General features: G+C 40.4%; 1 protein-coding gene across 2 annotated transcripts in view; it reads right to left on the bottom strand.

The window, feature by feature from the left end:
- RAMP3 (receptor activity modifying protein 3) overlaps positions 1–20,695 on the bottom strand; it is a 187,348-nt gene that overhangs the window by 50,640 nt on the left and 116,013 nt on the right. For both annotated transcript variants that reach the window (XM_075212663.1, XM_075212662.1), the window contains one exon: positions 19,095–19,230. In XM_075212663.1, the coding sequence (XP_075068764.1) occupies positions 19,095–19,230 (136 nt within the window). The remainder of the gene's footprint in view (positions 1–19,094; positions 19,231–20,695) is intronic.

Below are 20,695 nucleotides of genomic sequence, written 5' to 3'. Positions count from 1 at the left end.
AAATGAACCAGTTTATTTAAACCTGACTCTGAGCACTATTCAGTGCCAGAGTATCAGGTTTCCATATCTCTAGCTTCCTCTGTCTACTGACAATTCTACCAGCTGTTCAAGACTGGTACTTGATTGTTCCTGGTTTTAACCCTGGATTTGGTTATGTACTATTCCCTTTTTTCCAGTTCTGCTCCACATTCCTGGCAGTTCTTTATCCTGGGTAAGTCTGACTTCTCTCTTGATTCTTATTTGGTGCTTCAGCAAGAGCTAATGTACCATATCCCCGTTTGTTTGACTCTTCTGCTCCATAATGACTTGGCAATCCATTATCTTCTGTTACCAGCACCTCATGCCAAAGGACAGGGCAGAGGGCCGCTACCTGCAGGCTCTTGGCAGCAAAGCCCAAAACTCCTTATGGGTGTCCATGGTGAAATTGGTGGATACATTAGATGCCATATATTGTCCTGCTAATGCTAACTTTGGCTGCTGCAAGCAATCTACCATCTTAATAAAAATAAACTTTTAAACTATCCAATGATTTACTTGTGGTCTAATTTCCGATAGCATTTGAAAGCACAAAGTGAAGGCCTTGCATTCCCAGTTGTTATGATTATAGTTTGATAAATGTAATCTTTAGACTCATATCAAGGGAAGTGTGGAATTGTTTGCATTATTTTGTTTACTTTATTTACAATATGACATACAAATTGAGACAATGAACTTTATCTCCTTTTACCTTGTTGTCTAAAAGGAGAAAAAAGTTTTAAAATAAAAACAGCAAGAGAAAAATAACACTCTACCTCTCTTTGTAATCTTCACAAAGCCCTGCTTGTGACATTTGGTCAAGACAATTTTGAATCTACATTATTCCGAATTTTACATTCTTATTCAAAACAGTACTTTAATTTAAAAAGAAGCTCATGCTTTTTTGGTGAGCAGACTATGCGATCTAGTAAACTGAACTGACAGCAGTGGGTAAAGCTAGGTACACACTACACAGTTTTCGTCCAATAATCGGCTCAATCAGCCGACATACGACCGCTCGTTCAAAAGTCGGGTCAGTGTGTGTTGTGACACGATGGTCGAAAGTCTGCCCAAGTGGACGATTGTCGCCTCATTTGGTTGGTCGTACCGTTAAATATTTTAAATATTTTTGTTCCAATCTCGTTTCCATTGTGTAGTGTGTATAAGTTTCCGACCGATCCACAACAGTGAGTACGAAATTACAGTCATTGCTCACGACAACATGGCTGTAAAAAGTCGCTAAAGGGACGTCCGCTCTTCCCTTTATCGTCCTAAACAAGGCAAGTGTGTATGCAGTCCATGGACCGAGCAATCGGACCATCGATCGCATGTAAAATCGATCAGCATAAAAAGTTAGTGGAAAATTCTGTAGTGTGTACCCAGCTTAAGTCTAAAAACACTGCCTTTTTAGGGCAGGAAGACCTATATGTCCAGCACTAATCACACATATATGTTGTTACTGTAGAGGAACAGCAATAAAACTGCCACCAGTGCAAAACCTATTTTTTCAGATTTATTTGTGGAAGCCAGCATATACAGAACTATAAAATAAGGGCTATATGTCACATAACTGTGATAGCTTTAAAGCACCTGTAGTTTGTATTAGCAGGTAAAAATATAAAATCTCAAACGAGTCTTAGAAATAGTTTAAACAAAAATAGCTGAAATGTGTGTTTAGTTGAGTGTATTCCTTAGTGGTGTATTTTATTAAAATGAACTTATGAGAAAATGCATTACATTTGTATCACACAGAGAGAAATGGTAAGACACTCTTAATGGTAACCAGCTGTGCTAGCTTAGTTTCAGAGCCTGAAACAATACATTGAAGAACAAAAAAAACGAATTTAAAACTTTAAAGAATGTCTGTGTGACTCTAGCAGAAATGTTTTATGCAATTCATCACTGCTCTAACAGAAGCAAGGTAATTTAAGAATTTGTCATGTCTCTTATTATATTTACTTTTGCCCCTCTTCTACTTAAGTCAATTATCATTATAAATGTATTCCTCTAAGTTAGGATTTTTGCTTTTGCAGATGGGGTCTGCTCCTCCAGATAAGTTATTTTCAGAAAATTACGATCATGGAAGTCTTTGAAGTTTTCATAGCACAGTTTAATTTGTCTGATGTGGGCTATAATCAAATACAACACAACCTTGTCTGATCAGTTTCCAATGAAAAAAAACCCTGATTACCATTATACAATGTAGAACTACCCTCTAATGTATGTTACACAATAAGGAATTCCCCTTTGATATCTATTATACTGTATGATGCAGACACCCCCTACTGTGATGTACATTACAAATGGCAGAACCCCATAAGATTTCTATTATACAATGCACAGTTCTCCTCTTATGTCCATTATATAATGTTGACATCCCTTAATGCAAATTATTCATACAAGAGCCCCATTTGATTTCTATTATACAATCCAAATCATCATACTGATATGTTATGCACAGCCTTCCTCTGATTTCCATTATACAAATAAGAACCCTACTTATGTTAACTTCATAATGCAATGTACCCCAACTCTGATGTCCATATACAGTGAAGAGACCCCTTTTAATGTTGAAGAGTCCATAGAATTCTCGGAGTTGTAGACCATCAATGGTTGGATTGTTGTTTGTTATTTACTGCTGTATATGTTCTGTCTGCCTTTCAGTCAAGCCAGATGATACGTAATGGAGATAAGTTTATAACAAATTTAAATCTATCCAAATCTGAAAATGTTTTAAGCTTTACAATAATTCGGGGCTTAATTATGTAATTACTGGCTGCAAATATTCTAAGAGTTGGCTTTGCCTTATCATTTCAAATAAATAAATGTTGAAAAAGCATTAGTATACAAATTCTAATTAAAAAAGCTGAGAGGAGTAAACGCAATAGTACAGGTGTTCCTTCCCGCATGAGTTTACGAATTAGAGGAATATGGCAACAATGTCACTTCAGGTGTCAACTTTAAGTGCCAAAGGGATTTATTGAATGAATCAAAGATAATCTTTAGAAGTGCACACTTAAAAGAACTACTTCAACCATGATTTAATTTGGCTTAATATCTAATATTTCAATAGTCTGCTAATTTTATTTACTTTATATGCCATCTGTATGCCATGGTTACCGCCAATATCTCTTTTTCTCTCTCTGCTCTAAACTCTTGCAAATCAATTACTCACTAAAATAGTCACAACCTAAAAAATACTAAATGGCTACTATTCAAATCAGTTTCTTATGACCTACTCCAGTGCACTGTGGTCAGCAAAAAAACCTAGAACTTGATCATGTAACCAGTGTACCCAGACAACATTTTTCAAATTCTGATTCTAGGGAATCAGAAGGATTTTTGTATCTTGAGAGTGAGATGATAAAGGTTAGTAACATTTGTTTCTAATTAATGAGACTTCTAGTTTCTCCAGCAGGCAGGTTTCAACTTAGCAAAAGCTTAAGATTTTCCACAATAATGTTTTAACAGTACTTGGTAACAGGTCAGTGGTTTCCAGCAAACATACAGGACCTCATTTAGAGTCGGACACAAAGTCCGTTTTAGGCGCATCCGACAAAAAAAACACTATCATGCATGTGCAGAAAGCACTAAATCCGCCTGCATCTTGAACACTTGCGCCTAAAACAGACTTTGCGTCCGACTCTAAATGAGGTCCACATTCTTTAGCTAAATAGTGGTAGGTGGCTGTGATAAGTGGTTTGGTGTAGTATACTTAACTTTAGCTTTTCTTTACCTCCTCTTAACCTCCCCCTTGCTGATTAGAACTTTTTGTTGCTCCAGGCTCAAACCTCCTTTAGTTAAACTCCTTACTCCTTTGCTTTAGTGCTGCAGTTGTTTCTCTGTCTGATCTCTGTTTATCCTTATCCAATGTTACTTATTTTAATCAATTAACTTTAAAAATTGGGTATTGGAGAAATGGGAAAAAAAGCTAGCAGAGTCACTCTGTGCAGCCCATTTCAAATTTTATTCAATAGAATAGAGTTCTGAAGGAGAAATCACCAACAAATTCGGGCCGAAATCAACAGACAAGGACAGTCTCAAACACTGGCAAACGTTCATATTTTTCTTACTAAAACATAGGTCATGTAAATTCCACACGGAAAGCAGACATTAGAATGTCTGCAGACTAAATGTGGACCCTTGCAGTGTGTTGACAGGTGGACAATTTTGTCAGTGTGATTAATCGCCAATCACACTGAGGACATTGTTCACCTGTCTACACACTGCAACTGTCGGCATTTAACCTGCTGACATTTTCATGTTGGTGGGCAGGGGCAGGCTGGGCTGGAGGGCAGGGGGGCATTTGCCCCCCGGGCTGGGCCCATAGTGGGCTACCTTGCCCTGGGTCAATGGGTCACCTGCATATTTTTTCCTTTAAAATAGACTGCTGTTTCGAGGTTTGTCCACTGGGCTAAAATTTGCCAGTCCTCCCCTGTTGGTGGGTTAAGCGTCGACATTTACAGGGTTAAAATAATGTACCCTACCCAATTCCACAGTGTTAACATTGAGACAGCACATAATAACAGATCTCAAACCCAAACATGGCAAATGTTGTTGAATTTTCTTATTTTTATTGGAGAAGGGAAGAGTCAGGAAGGGGAGAGAAAAGGACAAACCAGGAGAAAAAGAGGAGGAAAAGAAAAAAGGGAGACGGGTTGGGAAGTGAAAAAGCAAAAAGAAAAGGGAAAAATGTAAATCAGTGTGTAGTCTGGCCAACCCGACCACACCCCAGCAGAAGAGGGGAAAGAGGAGCAGGAAAAATTGAAAGAAAGATAAGAGTAACAGGAGTATGTAGTGCCTTCGACTTCAATAACCTCAGGGGACAAGGGAACCTGTAATGGAGATAATGTGATTGAGTTATTGGGAAACATGCATTGGAGACTGATAAAAAGGTCCCAAATCTTGTAAAAATTTGATATTTTGCCATGCAACAAGCAGGTGATGAACTCTATGACAACTATGTACCAAACATGCGACACAATGCTTGGAGGGGCGGGCAGGAGAGCTTCCAAACTTTAGCTATCTGTAAAAGAGCTTTGGCACATACTTGTTGTACTAACTTGTTGTCCACAATGATTGTGTTTAGAAATTGATTTCAAAGGGAAGCACAGAAGCAGAACCAAAGGATCAGGAGCTACACAAGAGCCTGGAATCTGGGTCAGGAGGTCAACGAACTGGACCCAGAGGCTGGAAACATGGTAGCATTGCCACCAGATATGGTAGAAAGATCCCACACCCCTGCATGCCCTCCAGCAGAGATCAGAAGTCCTAGGGTATATCTTTGTGGGCAGCATGTACCATCTGGTATAAACATTGTAAGCATTTTCTTTTATTGTTGATGGAGGACTAAGCAATGCAAAGTCTGATTAACCATCCCTCCTGGTCCAAGGTTTGTTTGATATCAGACTCCCCCGCTGCCTTGAAAGGGTCCAATGGTGTATCTGCAGGAGAAAGGATAGAGTGATACATGAGAGAAAGAAGGCCAGGAACACCCAACTAGTAGATACAAAGCCTCTCAAATGCTGTGGGTCTGAGAAACTTAGCAGATTTACTCTGTGCCTGAATGAACCCCCTAATTTGCATATAGGAAAAGTGCAAGGATGAGGGAAGGTCTGTTTTCTATCAGAGGACTGAAAATGACTGAGGAGCAAATTTGCCCAAGATGTGTGTAAATTGGGTGATACATGCACGTTGCCATGGCAAGAGATAGGCTGGTGAGTTTCCAGGGGAAAATAGCAGGTGATGCCGTAACATCATGAGAATATTGGGGAACTTAGTGAGGGCCTGGGACTTGAGGAGTATTTCCAAAATATCTAAGGTAAACTGCATGGTGGGGGAGAAGTATGCTGAGGATGGTCTCTAATTCCTGCAGAGCCAGGGAAGAAATTTCAAGGAACGATTGGGTATAAGAACATTTTCTAAATCCACAAATTAGATAGTGAAACCAAATTGTTAGAGAAGGTCAAAAAAAGGTCATCAGTAAATAAGGACAATTTAAAGTTGGAAGATCCAATTTGAACCCATGTGATATTGGGGTCAAGACAAATGGTGGCAGCTAAGGGTTCTATGCATAAGGCAAAAAGGTGAGAGAGGGCACACCTGTCTGGTTCCGTTACTTAATGTAAAGGTGGAGGACATCGGCTCATTGGTTAGTACCGTCAGGAAGGGAGGTGGTAAAGCACTTGGATAGCCCTGAGGAAGGCCTTGTTTAAGTCACAATGCTGCAGAGTCCGGATCATAACGGGCCATGATAGCCTATTGAAGACTTTTTCAGCGTCTAATGCCAAAGTACTTGAGGGAGACTTACATTTATTGATATACGTGATGATGTCAATGGTCTATCTGGTATTGTACAGAGATTGTCTGGTGAGGACAAATCGCGGTAGATCAAGTATATCAAACAATTGCTGAGACGGTTTGCCAAGACTTTTGTAAATAATTTCATGTCCACGTTAAGAAGCGAAATTGGCCGGTAATTAGAACAACTGGACGGGTCTTTATTTGGCCTAGGGATGATAGAGTAGGTAGTCTCACAATAAAACTTACTGCCACTGAGAATAGAGTTATACATATTGGACAACTGAGGCACCAGTTCCTTTGCAAACACCTTGTAGTATGACATCATGATCCCATCAGGGCCAGGTGTTTCTGGGATTTAAGCGCCAAGGATATATTCTCCTTGGTAATGTCACGATTGAATGAGGAGACCTCTGATACAATTTAGGTAGAGAACACTTCTCTAAATAAGAGTGGATTGCCGAAATGCTGACTACAAAAGAGGAAGTCGTGTTCTGCATGTTTTATAAATCTTCATAATATGATCAAAACAAGTCATTTATGACCCTTGGATCATAAGACAGTGTCCCCTTTTTATCCCTAAATGACGTGATAGCCTGCGATGCCCTTTTGGCTCACAGCCTGTTTGCCAGTATTGAATCGGCTTGTAGAAAGTCTGATTTAGCCAACTACGTTCAGTTTGTTCTGCTTCAATGGTCTGGTGCTACCCCCTTATTTTTTTGTATCTGTTTGAACAAGGATGTGGTGTAGAATTTTGGCAAAACGTTCCTTCTTCTTATGGGAAGCAAACTTGATAATGTCCACATGAACAACTGCCTTATGAGCCTCCCAAACCGTGGGTATGGAAACACCCGGACTCGTGTTGATATCAAAATAGTTTGTAATCAAGTTGGATACAGTCTCTTTAAAGTCTCATTCAGTTTACATGAGGTCCTCTCCAGAGGGTTCTGTAACAAATCAATTGATAACATTAGTATAGAATGATTGGACCACGTGTTAGAGAGTATATCGGCCTGAGTGATGTTTTAAAAGAGGTGAGTGCAGCCCAGAAACAAATCAATACTTGAATAAGAGTTGTGCGGGTGTCACGAGCAGCGGCGGCTGTGAGTACCGCTGTGGCTCGTGACACCTATAACCTCATCCGTATCAAAGAAGGAGATGAATGGAAGACGGCGTTCAACACACATTCTGTCCATTATGAATACCTGGTCATGCCGTTCGGTCTTAGCAACGCACCTGCAGTGTTCCAAGATTTAATTAACAAAGTTCTTCGTAAATTCCTTGACCACTTTGTGGTTGTCTATTTAGATGACATTCTCATATACTCAAAATCGTTACCTATGCATCGGGGTCACGTCAAACAAGTTCATCAGAAACTACGAGAACACCACCTGTACGCCAAACTGGAAAAATGTGAGTTTGAGGTGCAGAAAGTATCATTTCTAGGATCCGTAATCTCTTCTGAGGGATTCTCCATGGATCCAACCAAGGTCCAAGCTATCCTGGATTGGGTGCAACCTAATAATCTCAGAGGTTTCTGGGCTTCACCAATTATTATCGTAGTTTCATTCGTGGCTTTGCTGACATTGTGGTTCCTATTGTCGCCCTGACCCGCAAAGGAATGGATCCAACCAACTGGTCGCCATAAGCAGTAACTACATTTGAAACCTTAAAAGAAGCTTTTGTATCTGCCCAGGTCCTTAGACACCCAGATCCCAAGGTACCTTTCGTTCTTGAAGTCAATGCCTCCGACGTTGGTGCAGGTGCCATCTTATCTCAAAAGGACCCTCATACTCATCGCTTACATCCGTGTGCCTACTTTACCCGTAAGTTCTCTTCAGCTGAAGCCAACTATGACATGGGCAACCGGGAACTGTTGGCAATCAAATGGGCCTTTGAGGAGTGGCGACATTGGCTCGAAGGCGCTACACATCTAATTTCTGTTATAACGGATCACAAAAACCTACAATACATACAGACGTCCAAACACCTGAATCCTAGACAAGTCCGTTGGTCGCTATTCTTCACTCATTTCAATTTTGTGATCACCTACAGACCAGGTTCAAAAAATGTCCGAGCAGATGCTCTGTCTAGAAGCTTCTTGGCACATCATGTTCCAGTTACAGATCCGGAGCCTATCATTCCCTCTTCCAGAGTCCATGCCGGGTTAACCCAAGACCTGAGCATCACACTTCAAAGGTTTCAAAGATTAGCTCCTGATAATACTCCAATAGGATGCTTATTTGTCCCAGTTCATTTAAGGAAAGCAGTCCTTGCTGAAGCACATGATAGCACCTGCTCATTCAAAGTGGGCCAGAAAGTGTGGCTTTCAACACAAAATATTAGGCTCAGATAGCCTTGTAAGAAACTGGGGCCTAAATTCATCGGTCCGTTCATTATTATCAAGCAGATTAATCCTGTAGCTTTCAGATTGAAGATTCTTGGTTCACTGAGGATCCCCAACACATTCCATTGTTCTCTATTTAAGCCTGTGCTATACCCAAACCAATCCCAGCCTTCAAGTTTGCCTGTGCGAAATACGAACAAACCACAAAAATACATCATTCAGAAGATTCTTGACTCTAAAAGAGTGCAGTGTCAAGTGCACTTCCTAGTACAGTGGAGGAATCGTGGTTAAGAGGAGCGGTCCTGGGTCCCGCGAAGAAGACTTCATGCTTCAAAACATTTGAAGGAATTTTTCAAAGGGGGGGTACTGTTACGAGCCACAGTGGTACTCACAGTCGCCGCGGCTCGCTTCCTGTGCTCCCTGGCATGCCGGCCGTCACCATGAAGACCGGGACGTCACTTCCTCCCAACTCCCGACAGTTGCCGAGGCAACGGTTGGACGCCCTGCAGTGTAGCGCCGCGTCCCGGCAACAGGGGACAGCCGGGCGCGTGCGCAAAAGTACTTAAGAGCCTGGTGGCTATTAGGCTGTAATTTATTAATTAGCCAGCTCTTGGGAGTAGATGCAGAGCTAGGCTCTGATTGGTCCACCTGTATATTTAGGGCAGTGAGGTCTGCAACCTCACTGCCGGTTATAGCTTCTTGTTACCAGTTTGCTGACCTGCTCTGCCCTTTGTCCCTGTACTGTGGATACTCTGCTGGATTGCCTGTGTATGACCCATTGCCTGGATTTGGACCCTGCTTGTGTTTCTTGTGACCCCGACCTCTGGCATGTTTAACGACTTTCCTGTTTGCTCGTGACCCTTGACCTCAGCTTGTTAATTGGATTTGCTGTCTGGTGCCGGCCCTTGACCCTTGCCTGGACTTCACTCCGCTTACCTGGGTTCTCCCCAGTCGGTACGCACTACACGACCCTCTGTCAGTCTGCGGCCAAGTCTGCCCCCACCACTAGGGGCTCCAGTGAACACCCGACTGGCAGAGCAGACTCCGGGTTGTGCTGTATCGGCTAGAGGGGTTCCTAACAGCGGGAAGGCATAAAACGTGTAATTCTGGGATGTGGGATACAGTGACCACCAGGCATCAAAAAGACTAGCCTCGACCACATGTTTTTGGAGAGCCTTCATGTGTGATGATGACATGGGAGGAGACTTGGTGGCTGACTTATCCAAAGTAGGTGACATGAAAGTATTAAAATCTCCGTGAACCAGGTGCAATCCCCTACGCACTTGGTGTAAAAAACTGACTGACCTCTGTTAGGTGCACAGGTATTTGCAAAAATTATATCAAAGTGTCCGATTTTGCGCATGAGAATGAGAAAGCGGGCTTTAGGGTTGTGTTAAGCGTATGACAGGATAAAAGGAATAGAATTAAGAATCAAAATAACTATCCGTTTTTTTTGGTCAAATAGGAGGCATAGTGCACAGAGAAAAACCTGCATTAGTACAGAAAGGGATGGCCAATTGACTTGAAATACGATTCATGAAAAAAAATGGTTTTGAATAACATGGAATGTTTTGAAGCATGTTCAAATATTTAACATTAAGGGAGAGAAACGGTATTGGCATGACGATTAAAGTGAGGTACCCTTAATGAAAGAAAGTGGTATCCCAGGAGAGAAAGTTTGGGTTCCCCCCAAGTAGGTAAAAATAAAAAAGAGGGGAGTGGGATGAAGAGTAAGAAGCACAAGGAACAGGAGAGAGAATGGTAAAGGGGGAAAAGAGAGAAGACACAAACCTCAGAAGCAGAGAATGGTCTACAAAGATGGTAAAATAAGTGGTGGTAGTCATTACTGAGGTCTGTGTTTCAAGCTGTCTGTTGGGGAACAAACCTTCGGTGTATTCCTGTAAGGGTATCCGTTGTCGGGGTTCCGATCATCGTTAAATGGTACCCAACCCAAAAGAAGAGGTTACCCAAATCTAGGTGTAAAACACAGATAGACTGTGTCTTGAGAGTGCTGCTAGTTTACAGTTTAAACCAGAAAAATAAAGAGATATCAACGGACTGAAATAAAGTCCTGGTCCCGCAACTCCCAGATGGTCACCTTTCTACCCTCCACCTCCACCATGAGACAGAAGGGGAATCCTCACCGATATTTGTATCCATTATCACATAAAGAGCGAGTCACATCTCTGAGGTCAGGTCATATTGCAATAGTAGAGGATGCAAGATCTTGGAAAAACCTGAATCCAAGTTCCCTCAAATAAGACATACATAGAGTTCCTGACTGCTGAGGTAATTGCATCTTTGGTTGTAAAGGAGAGTAGACACAGTATTACATCCATAGGGGGATCAGAGTCTTTTGGACTAGGCCTCATAGCCCTATGTGCCCTTTCAATCTGTATCTAGTGATTAGAGAGGGCAGGATCCAAGAGGAGAAAAATCAACAGATTGTTCCAACTCCTTAGGCTCCACTGATTCAGGTTCTCTAAATCCTCCAGTACATCTTGTAGGAGGTCGTATTCTCTTAGGAGATAATTCAGATCATGAGTTGCCTCATTCTGAAATTTAAGAGTGGAGTCAACTTTACTGTTAAGAACACTGGTTCTTTTGGAGAGGGTGGTAATTTACGTTTTTTAATTCCCCAACAGCTTTTTGTAAATCAGCAGAAAAAGAATCAGTGCGGTCCACTATCTGACAATTTGTCAAAATCGGCTTTGGTGGTGGGAACAGTAGGACCTCCTTGATCGATTTCAGAATGCAGCACTAGCCAGCGATGTCATATGGCTGCTGCTATGCAGGGGTAGTGGGGACCAAGGAGTTATGCTGTCGGGAGTGCAGGCCAAGCTGATTCCCAGATAAGTCACTCCCTGCCACAAACGAGATAATTACACTGGTCAGGGGTGTAGCCCACCAATGCAGATACATGTAGGGCAAAAGTGAAGGTGCAAATAGCGGGTCCAGCTCCGGTCAACAGCAGGAGCTTGGTCAGGATGCGACCTTTGCCACCGCAGTCCAAGCAATCCAGTATAGTCCTTTTTGCCAGTGTGAGAGGTTAAGTGGTTACAATAGTCATTATGGGATCCCACTTCTCTGGCCATTATGTACTACACATGTAGAACTACAGCTTGCAAATTAATACTATGTGTTGCTACAGATTAGGATAATAGAAGTATTAACAGATATATTCACATATCCTTTCGCTTTAATAGTGTCTGCTCACACTGTGCAATAGTTACAGTGTTACCTTTATCTCCTTCTTGGGCAAAAGAAATTGCCACAAAACCATATGCTCTTTCAGGCACTGATCTCGAAAAAAATCCACAAAAAGCAATCTTTTTTCATACTAGCACAATAGGTGCACATGAAGGATACTGGACCTCTGTAATGACATGCGCACCCAGCATTTATCTCAAGAGCCCTTTACTTCCTGGTATGTCTTCATGCAGGGAATGCATCTGAAGTGTGGCTAGGGTGGGAGATTGCATCCATGCACCTGAAACCATCTTCATTCCTAGAGAACATATGATAGTGTTAGGTTAACAAGTCCCGGGCAGAACCCTATTGCTCTTGTGTGTAGTCATCAACATTTAGATGTACACAGTCCAGTACTTATTATTTCCTCCCTGAACCTGAATGATCCATCAGTTGCCTCATCAGTCTTGACATCTAGGTGAGCTAGCATTTGACCGACAGGTTCCATCCCTCTGGAGTCTCATTCTGCAGGAGCAAAAGCAGTATTGCTTATTTAGAAGCCTTCAATCAGTATGGTTCTTGAAAGAACAACACCCCCATTTGACTATCTTCCCCGAGATCTCAGAAGTTGACAGTTCCAACCCCCCCACCAACTGCAAAGGGAGAACTACCTCTTGTCTAGCAGGAATATGGGTGGTGTGAATTGAGAAAGTCTGCATTACTTCCACTTTACAGTTCTGGTTCCCCAACCTTTGTAGCTGACTGCAATATTCCATGACTTTGTACAAAGCTTTCTGAACCTTAGTACAATCTGTTATCTGTTGCAAGTATGATGTCCATTTCTTTTAAATAATAGTCCAGTTAGTTCTTGTAGCACATTTATGCCCAGGAAAAAATACTGTTGGCACATAGTGGTGACCTGAGAGCCAGTGTCCACCACAGCTTCAACCTGGGTTTGAGTTGCCACCAATGCAGGCATGGTTAGAGGAGGATAGTTGTTGCTGGCCTCTAAAGTTCAGTCCTGAACATTAGACAGTCTTAGTTTTAAGGTGAGTAATCGGGCAACTGCAGGCTAGATGTCCTAAAGTTCACATTTCCAGCAGCACCAACCATTACCAACAAGTTAGTTGGTTATCTCAGCTCATCTGGAAAAAGTTGGCAGCAGCAGCCATTCCTCTATTCTACATGACCACCTCTTTAGACTCGTTGTGCAATTCCTTTAACAATTCCTCCATAGTTAGAGCATTTTAAACTCTGGGTGGCTTCCAGGGCATCAGTGCTGTAGCTTGTTTTATAATCATATAAGCCCTTAGGTCATCCTTCTGTCTCCTTTCAAATATCTCCCTTTTTACAAAAATAATGTCTGTAAAACACTTTATTTATATTATACATCTGCTGAAAGTATTTGTTTAAAAAAAACATAAAACAATAACAACTATAAATTAAATGTATAAAATAAGACTTTTGAAAATTGACTGGCTGGCCAAGAAACACTGAAATTAACTGAAAATGTGTTAAAATATTTCACTTATCTCTTGTAGACTCCATGAGAACACATATTCCCTCTGTGTCCTCAGTTATACCTCACCTGCAGAAACATCTGTCATACACCTTTGACATCTGTCAAGTCTTTCAATTTCTCTGCCATCCCCACTTAACTTAATCCCATTTCACTAATAACACCATTAATGTAACTCTTAAACTTCTCACTCACATCTGACACAGTTCCCTCCCATTTCATACAGTTATAAAACTGATTCTTAAGAAAGCTACTGGTAACCTGAACAATGCAGAAATCTTCAGAACAGTTTTTTCCCTTAATTGTAATAACTTATTTGATAACTTATTTGACCGCTTAGCATTCACAGCTAATAACAAATTTCTTTCGCTGGCAGAAACACTTCAGTGTTACACTTTATACTTGTGTTACAAGTCAACCATAATGAGGGCTGGACTTTGCTTTACCTGTCATTTATATATGCAGTAAGATATTTCATTTCAATACAATCTACTATATAAAAGCCTAGTGGCGTGTGTCTGTGTGTGGAAAAAAACAAACAAGCTGCAGCGCCCCCTGCTGGGCGAAGTTATACACTGACCTACTAAATTCTTAGTGTGTGTGGGGAAAAAAACTCAGAAAGGGCAGAAATTTGCTGCAGCGCCACCTGCTGGGCGGAGTTATACACTGACCTACTAAATTCTTAGTGTGTGTGGGAAAAAAACGCATAAAGGGCTGAAATTTGGTATACTAAGATGTTTTTAATTTGTTAATTTAATTTGTTAATTGTTAAAAGTGTTTATAAAGATTTTAAAAAAATATATATATATATTTCTTGAAGGAGAAGTGACAGTTGGGAGTGGTTGGTGGTTGCCGGGGGTGACAGTGGGGATTTTTTAACAGCTTAAGTAGCTTGATGAAGGATGTGGTGATGAAGATGAAGGATGAGGTGATGGAGAAAAATGATGAGGTGGTGACATGTGGACAAAACCACATTAAAAAAAGGGCGCTTGCGTCGGGAAGTAACGCTCTTCCCCTGAGGAGGCCTGGGCTAGCCCCAAATGCATGACAAGAACCTTTTTAACACCTTAAGTAGCTTGATTTGACTAGAATGCATGAGTATCATGCACGGGTTAACTTGTCTATTATATCATGCCACTAGTATTTGGAATCAGTCCAGTGCACCACTAAAGTTTCTGCTACCATCCTCTATTATGGCTCAACCATCAGAAACCTCGCCCATGATATCATCAAGCTCAGACAGCATTATACTTGGTGACTCATACATGACAACAGAGACACTGACTGGAGTTTGTTATAACTACCTATTACGTCGCTGAATTACCATCTTCCCCAGTGATATCTTCTCGCAAGACTGATTTGGAACAAGAGTTTACATATAAACAAACCTCTTGCCTCTGTTTTACCTGTTCGTCCTTCCTAAACATACTATCACATTACAAATTCATATTATGTTCAATTTTTCTTCTCTGGTGTGAGAGAGGTCTTCCACTGGGGCCTTGGAGGTGTGGGTACTGTCATTGCTAGACCACATATAAACAACTTTTGACCTTTGACCTTTGACCAACAGTCCAGAAGTAGCCAAACCCCAAAGAGCCATTTTCATGCTGTTGTTTGTTTTTAGAAAAAGGGGTTTATAATATAGTAATCCCTTTGCTTTTGTTTTTCTTAATTCTAAAGAATTTTGAGATGACATGCAGTCTCATTTTTATTTCACACTATATATGCTTGCCGGTATCTATATACTGTGGGTGTGTGTCTTGTCCTAATGGTGGCCTTCACAGTATCATTTAATCTAAGTGATTCTCTTCTAATAGAACTTTGCTTTGTTGTACAACAAAATGCTCATTAACAGAAGGATCTTTTGCATTATATTTACATTTATATTTTGATACCTAAGGAGAAACATGTATTCATAACATTAAGCCATTCATTGCAGTAATATTTATCATTTACAGTCACAAGAAAGTAATGGATAATATATATTTAGTCAAACCTCATATTCATTCAATCATCACAACTTCATTCAGATATTAAATTACTTGCATATGAGTGATAATACATAAAAAATATTTACACTGCCAAGTCTACCATTGACGTTTCAAACATGTAAATGTTCCTTATTTTTATATATAAAGCAGAGTAATACTGGCTTGCACCACACATTTTGTGACATCTGTTTTTGTGCTATTATTACACCTGTTTATAAGAGAACGTTCATGGTTTAGCCCATACTTGCCAACTCTCCCGGAAAGTCCGGGAGACTCCCGAAATTCGGGTCAGTCTCCCGGGCGAGCTGGCATTTCTCCCGGATCTTGAATATCACAGAGAATCGCGTCATTTGACACGGTTCTCGGTGGATCACGACATTTTGGAGGGCGGGAGGGGGCGGGGCGAGGCCAATTGCGTCATTTTGCCCCCCCCCGCGATGCAAATTACGGTTTCACGGGAGGCGGGGCCAAAATGACACGATTGGCCCCCACCCTGCCCCCTCCCGCCCTCCAGTCACGCCCCCTCTCCCGGAAACTTGTTTCCGGGAGTTGGCAAGTATTGTTTAGCCTGTCATGATAGTAGTGTCAGATATGGTTGTAAAAGTTTTTACTCTTTCTGATGGGGGAGCTATGCGAATAAGGGCATTCTCATGTAATGCACTTCATACTGTTTAGTGGATGGCTGCACATCTTGGAATTTGCAGAGAGCGAAGGTCAGCTAATACTTTCCATAGAAAACCTTCTGCACCAATAAGGCAGGTTTTTCAGCACACAGTCCCACAAATGGCCACAGAAAGTGTCTGCAGAGAAGCACTTCCTAAATGTGGGAAGTCTGTGTGCACTGGTATGTGTGCACAGGTATGTAAATAGTGAATAAATAGACACATGTGTACAAAATTGAATGCTGTGCAGTATTTTAGTGATGCAGCTTCTTATATGACAATCAAACGAAAAAAAAACAATATGATACTCAAACTTTCCAAATAATAGTAAAGCAAAAACTCATTGGTGATACTATACAAAATAATTTATGTATTCTTAATTGTCTTGCAGTGTAAGTCAGGATATATTAAATATAAGTGCAGAAATGCCACATCATTATTATTATTATTATTATCGTTTATTTGTTAGGCGCCACAAGATTTCCGCAGCGCAGTACACAGACCAAACAGTACACTATACAGGGTGAGACAGTACAGAATAATAAACAAAATATACCAATACAGAAACTCCAGGCAGGCTAATGCAGTAGAGGTGGAGCAGTAGAACAAGTGTGGAGACAAAAGGGAAGAGGGCCCTGCTCATACGAGCTTACATCCTAAGGGGATGTACATCATGAATATTACAGCAAACAATGACCAGCTGGATTGTTTATTTCTTTTTTATTTTATTTCTTTACTATCTAATCATCTGGACAATTATTAGATTCCCCTTTTGTTCTAATTCAAAATAAGGAGTGTGGCTATGCAGATAGTGGAGAGGACTCACTGTGCAGGCAGAATAAATTTCAATAGATCACCCCCTTTATTTTTCCTGGTGATGTATCTTACTACCACCAGGGAGCAGGTGACAGCAACCTGTGTTCTTATTGGATAATAATAATGTTATAGCTGCATCGTCGTCAATTAGCTAAAACTGGCTCGCAGAGCTCTCTAATTAAGAAATAAAGTATAAGAATTATCCATCATCGAATAAAAAAGCAGAGTGTTAACACCTGCTACTCTGTTCATCTGATAACTGTTTCTAATAAGCACCAGTGACAATGTTGTGATGATATTGTGGTATTTCTTCATTAGGTAACTGAGAAGTGGTCCAGCTGTCTACCTATGTTGTGGTCTCATGACACTAGTATTTGGAATCAGTCCAGTGGCACCACTAAAGTCTCTGCTACCATCCTCTGTTATGGCTCAACCATCAGAAACCCCACCCATGATATCATCAAGCTCAGACAGCATTATACTTGGTGACTTATACATGACAACAGAGACACACAGACAGCAAACACATAAAAAACCTAGTTTGTCCAAAACAATTTTACCACAGTATCTGCATTTTCCATTGTGTGACATCTTCAACCTTCTTTAATTCACCAATGTCTTTTACTCTCTCTCCTATAACATTTCTCTGAATTGTCATCCCCCTTCTGCCATCTGACCCCATAATCTTAAGTCTGCCCCCATTTTGTCTCTGTCCACTTTAATTTTTAATACATCTACCCCCCTTGTTTGCCTCATATTTCATCTTCCACAGAACCATTTGCTTCAACTATGCCAATTATTTTTTTATGACAGGCAAAGAGACTTGTAGGTCATAGGTCAGTAAGATCTAGAGGAGACACTGTAGATGCATGAATGCATTGAAAGACAAGACTGGACTATATGGGCCCGAGTCATTAAGGAGAGCAAAGCATAAAAAAGGAGTAACATTTGCACCTGAGGAAAACCATGTTGCATTGGAGGGGGAGGTAAATTTAAAATGTGGGGACAGATTTTTAGTTGGGGTAAGGCATGTCCTAGATCAACTTTAAATTTCAGTGCAATAATAAAGCTATTAAGTATTTGTGTGCTACATGAAAAAACAGCCAGTATTTAACTTATGTACAAAATAATAAACTAATTTGCACCCCTTGCATTGTAACATGGTTTATGCCAGAGAACATTTACTCCTTTTTTGCCTTAATGACTCAGGCCCTATATGTGTAAATTCCCACACAAAATGTCACATACACAAAAAAATGTCACATAGTGTTCTCTTGAAACCCCAAGACTCGAGCAGCACTGGTGGCCATAGATGAGCCCATCCCTCCAAGAAATTGTTGTACAGTACACATATATAGGCAAACCTTCAACATTAAATTTTTTGTATTTTGTTGAAAAAAATGTTAAGACAAGTATTAACTGAATTCCACAAATGATATTTGATTATATTTTAGATCTCATTTACTCATGCATCCTCTTTTCTTTCATTGTATCTTACTTAATGCTTGTCCCTTTTAAACAACTGTTTTATTTTAGGAATATTAAATTTACTAGCATAAATACTGCATAAAATAACAAAATAAAAGGGAGATTGGCCATTAATATTAATTGAGACATTGAGGGCCTCATTTAGTGTCGGACGCAAAGTCCATTTCAGTCACATCCTGCACATTTCCACAGATGGGGCATGAGCAGTAAGCAACAGTTCCCTGCAGTTCCATCTGCTTTTCAGTGTACACTGCGACAACTTGCGTCTCCGTACGAGGGAAAGGGTGGAACACTGAGTTATGTAGACGTGACCGTGGAAAATCCAGATACTATGGGCGTCTACCCGCAAAAACTACCCTAATCGGATCAAGACACAGGCGGAACACAAGTGAACCAAGACTGAAAAAGTGCGGCAGGAATTAGGTGGCACAAGGAGTTAGCTAATTGCAGCTTGGTAGGGTATTACTAGTGGGACACAACTGGGGTTGCATGGCACTTGTAATACCCTACAAACTGCGGCACACTCCCACTCCTTCTCTTCCATGTAAGTCTTAGACGCACATTGCGTCCGACTCTAAATGAAGCCCTGAGTGTTCAAAGTGAAAGGTAAGATATGAATACTAATATTATTAATAATAATAATAATAATAATAATAATAACAATAATATAAGAAATGTGCTTATATTCATAATATAGCCATAATGTTACATGTATTCATTTTCTTTGCAGTTATTTAAAAAAAAAAGAAGACAAGCATTTGTCTTACGTGATGAATTGTGTCAGGTTGCACCACTGGTCTTGCTCCACAGTATTCATCATGATTTCAAAGTTTTGACCGCATGCAGGTAGATATTCCATCATAAGTGTTTCATTGCACTTATTTGCATGTTGTTGTGATCCACCTATGCATTGCCAAAAAAGGAAATATTAATCAACACCTTGTAAACTATTTAATAACATATTATTAAAGAATTTACAAACTAACAGTCTAAAAATTAAAAATGAATTACAATTACTAATTCATAAAGCTTAGAAAAATATAGTAAATGACTTCTAAGTGTGTTTATAGGATGGAATTTATAACTAAACACAGGTCCAGTCATCCATATGTAAAAGAAAGAAAATATGTTACCTGCCTTCTTCTAATCTTTCTTTTGTATAATTGAGTTTTCACACTTTAAACATAATACATACTTCATGCTGAAAATAGAACAGTCTCTACCTTATCCAAATAGGTGAGAGGGTCCTGCTCTCAAGCGTACAATCTATACAACAATAGGAGTTTGATACATGAGGTTAAGAGCTACCTATTGCATATTGGTCCAGCCAGATTGCAAAGATAAAAAGTGCGTAGTGGGCTATATGATCCAGTCACACAGCAATGATGTTCATGGGGTCAGGGAGTTGTTTGAGTACAGAAAAAACACATGTAAGCCTTGTGTGAACTGTGTAGAGGGGTGGTAATTTTGTAGCTTAGGTTTAACCAATGTAGGAACTGACAGAGTATAAGAATGTTTTGCAAGGAAAATTAAGTTAGCCGCTGAATGCAAAATAGATTACAGGGGTGATTGTCTGGTTCAAGAGAACCCGTAAGGTGGGTATAGAAATAGTCGATACGGGAGATAAGAGTGCATGAATTAAAGCATTTGCAATGTCTTGTGTGAGATTTGTGCATATTTTTTAAATGTAGTTGATGTATGTAACAGGAATTAGGTGTAAATTGGATGTGAGGAACAAAGGATAGTTCTGAGTTAAAGGTAACACCTAGGCAGCGAGTTAGGGTTGTAAGATTTAATGTCATGTTAACAGAAATAGGGATGTCAGGTAGATAACCTCCGCTGGCTGGTGGGAATATTATTAGCTCTGTTTTTGAGAGATTGAGCATGAGGTGGACATTCAACATAAAATGACAGAAAGACATACAGTAATATTGGCCAACACATATTGTGAGAGATTCACAGAGGATATGTAAATTTGGTATTTTCCGTACAGAGGTGAAATCCAAAAAAGCTTATTAGTTTTCCAAGAGACGCGGTAAAGATAGAGAAGAGCAGAGCACCAAGGGCTGAGCCTTGTGGTACTCCAACTGATAAAGGAAGCACAAGCGGTGGATCCAGAGAAACAAACACTGAAAGAGCGATTAGATCGGTAAGATGAGAACCAGGATAGGACAGTGTCCAATCCTAGGGACTGCAGTGTTTGAATGAGAACAGAGTGGTCAGCAGTGTCATATCCAGTACCAATTTTGCCTGAAAAGAAGCACCTATCCCCACAGTGCAATCATAATTTTTATTTTGCTTGCTTCATCCAGTTTTGGAAGTACTATCAACAGCACAATTTCCTGTTATATACCAATATAGTTGTAAG

The sequence above is a fragment of the Mixophyes fleayi genome, chromosome 5 (genome assembly GCF_038048845.1).
Source record: "Mixophyes fleayi isolate aMixFle1 chromosome 5, aMixFle1.hap1, whole genome shotgun sequence".
Lineage (NCBI taxonomy): Eukaryota > Metazoa > Chordata > Amphibia > Anura > Limnodynastidae > Mixophyes > Mixophyes fleayi.
This window is presented reverse-complemented; position numbering and strand designations above follow the sequence as displayed.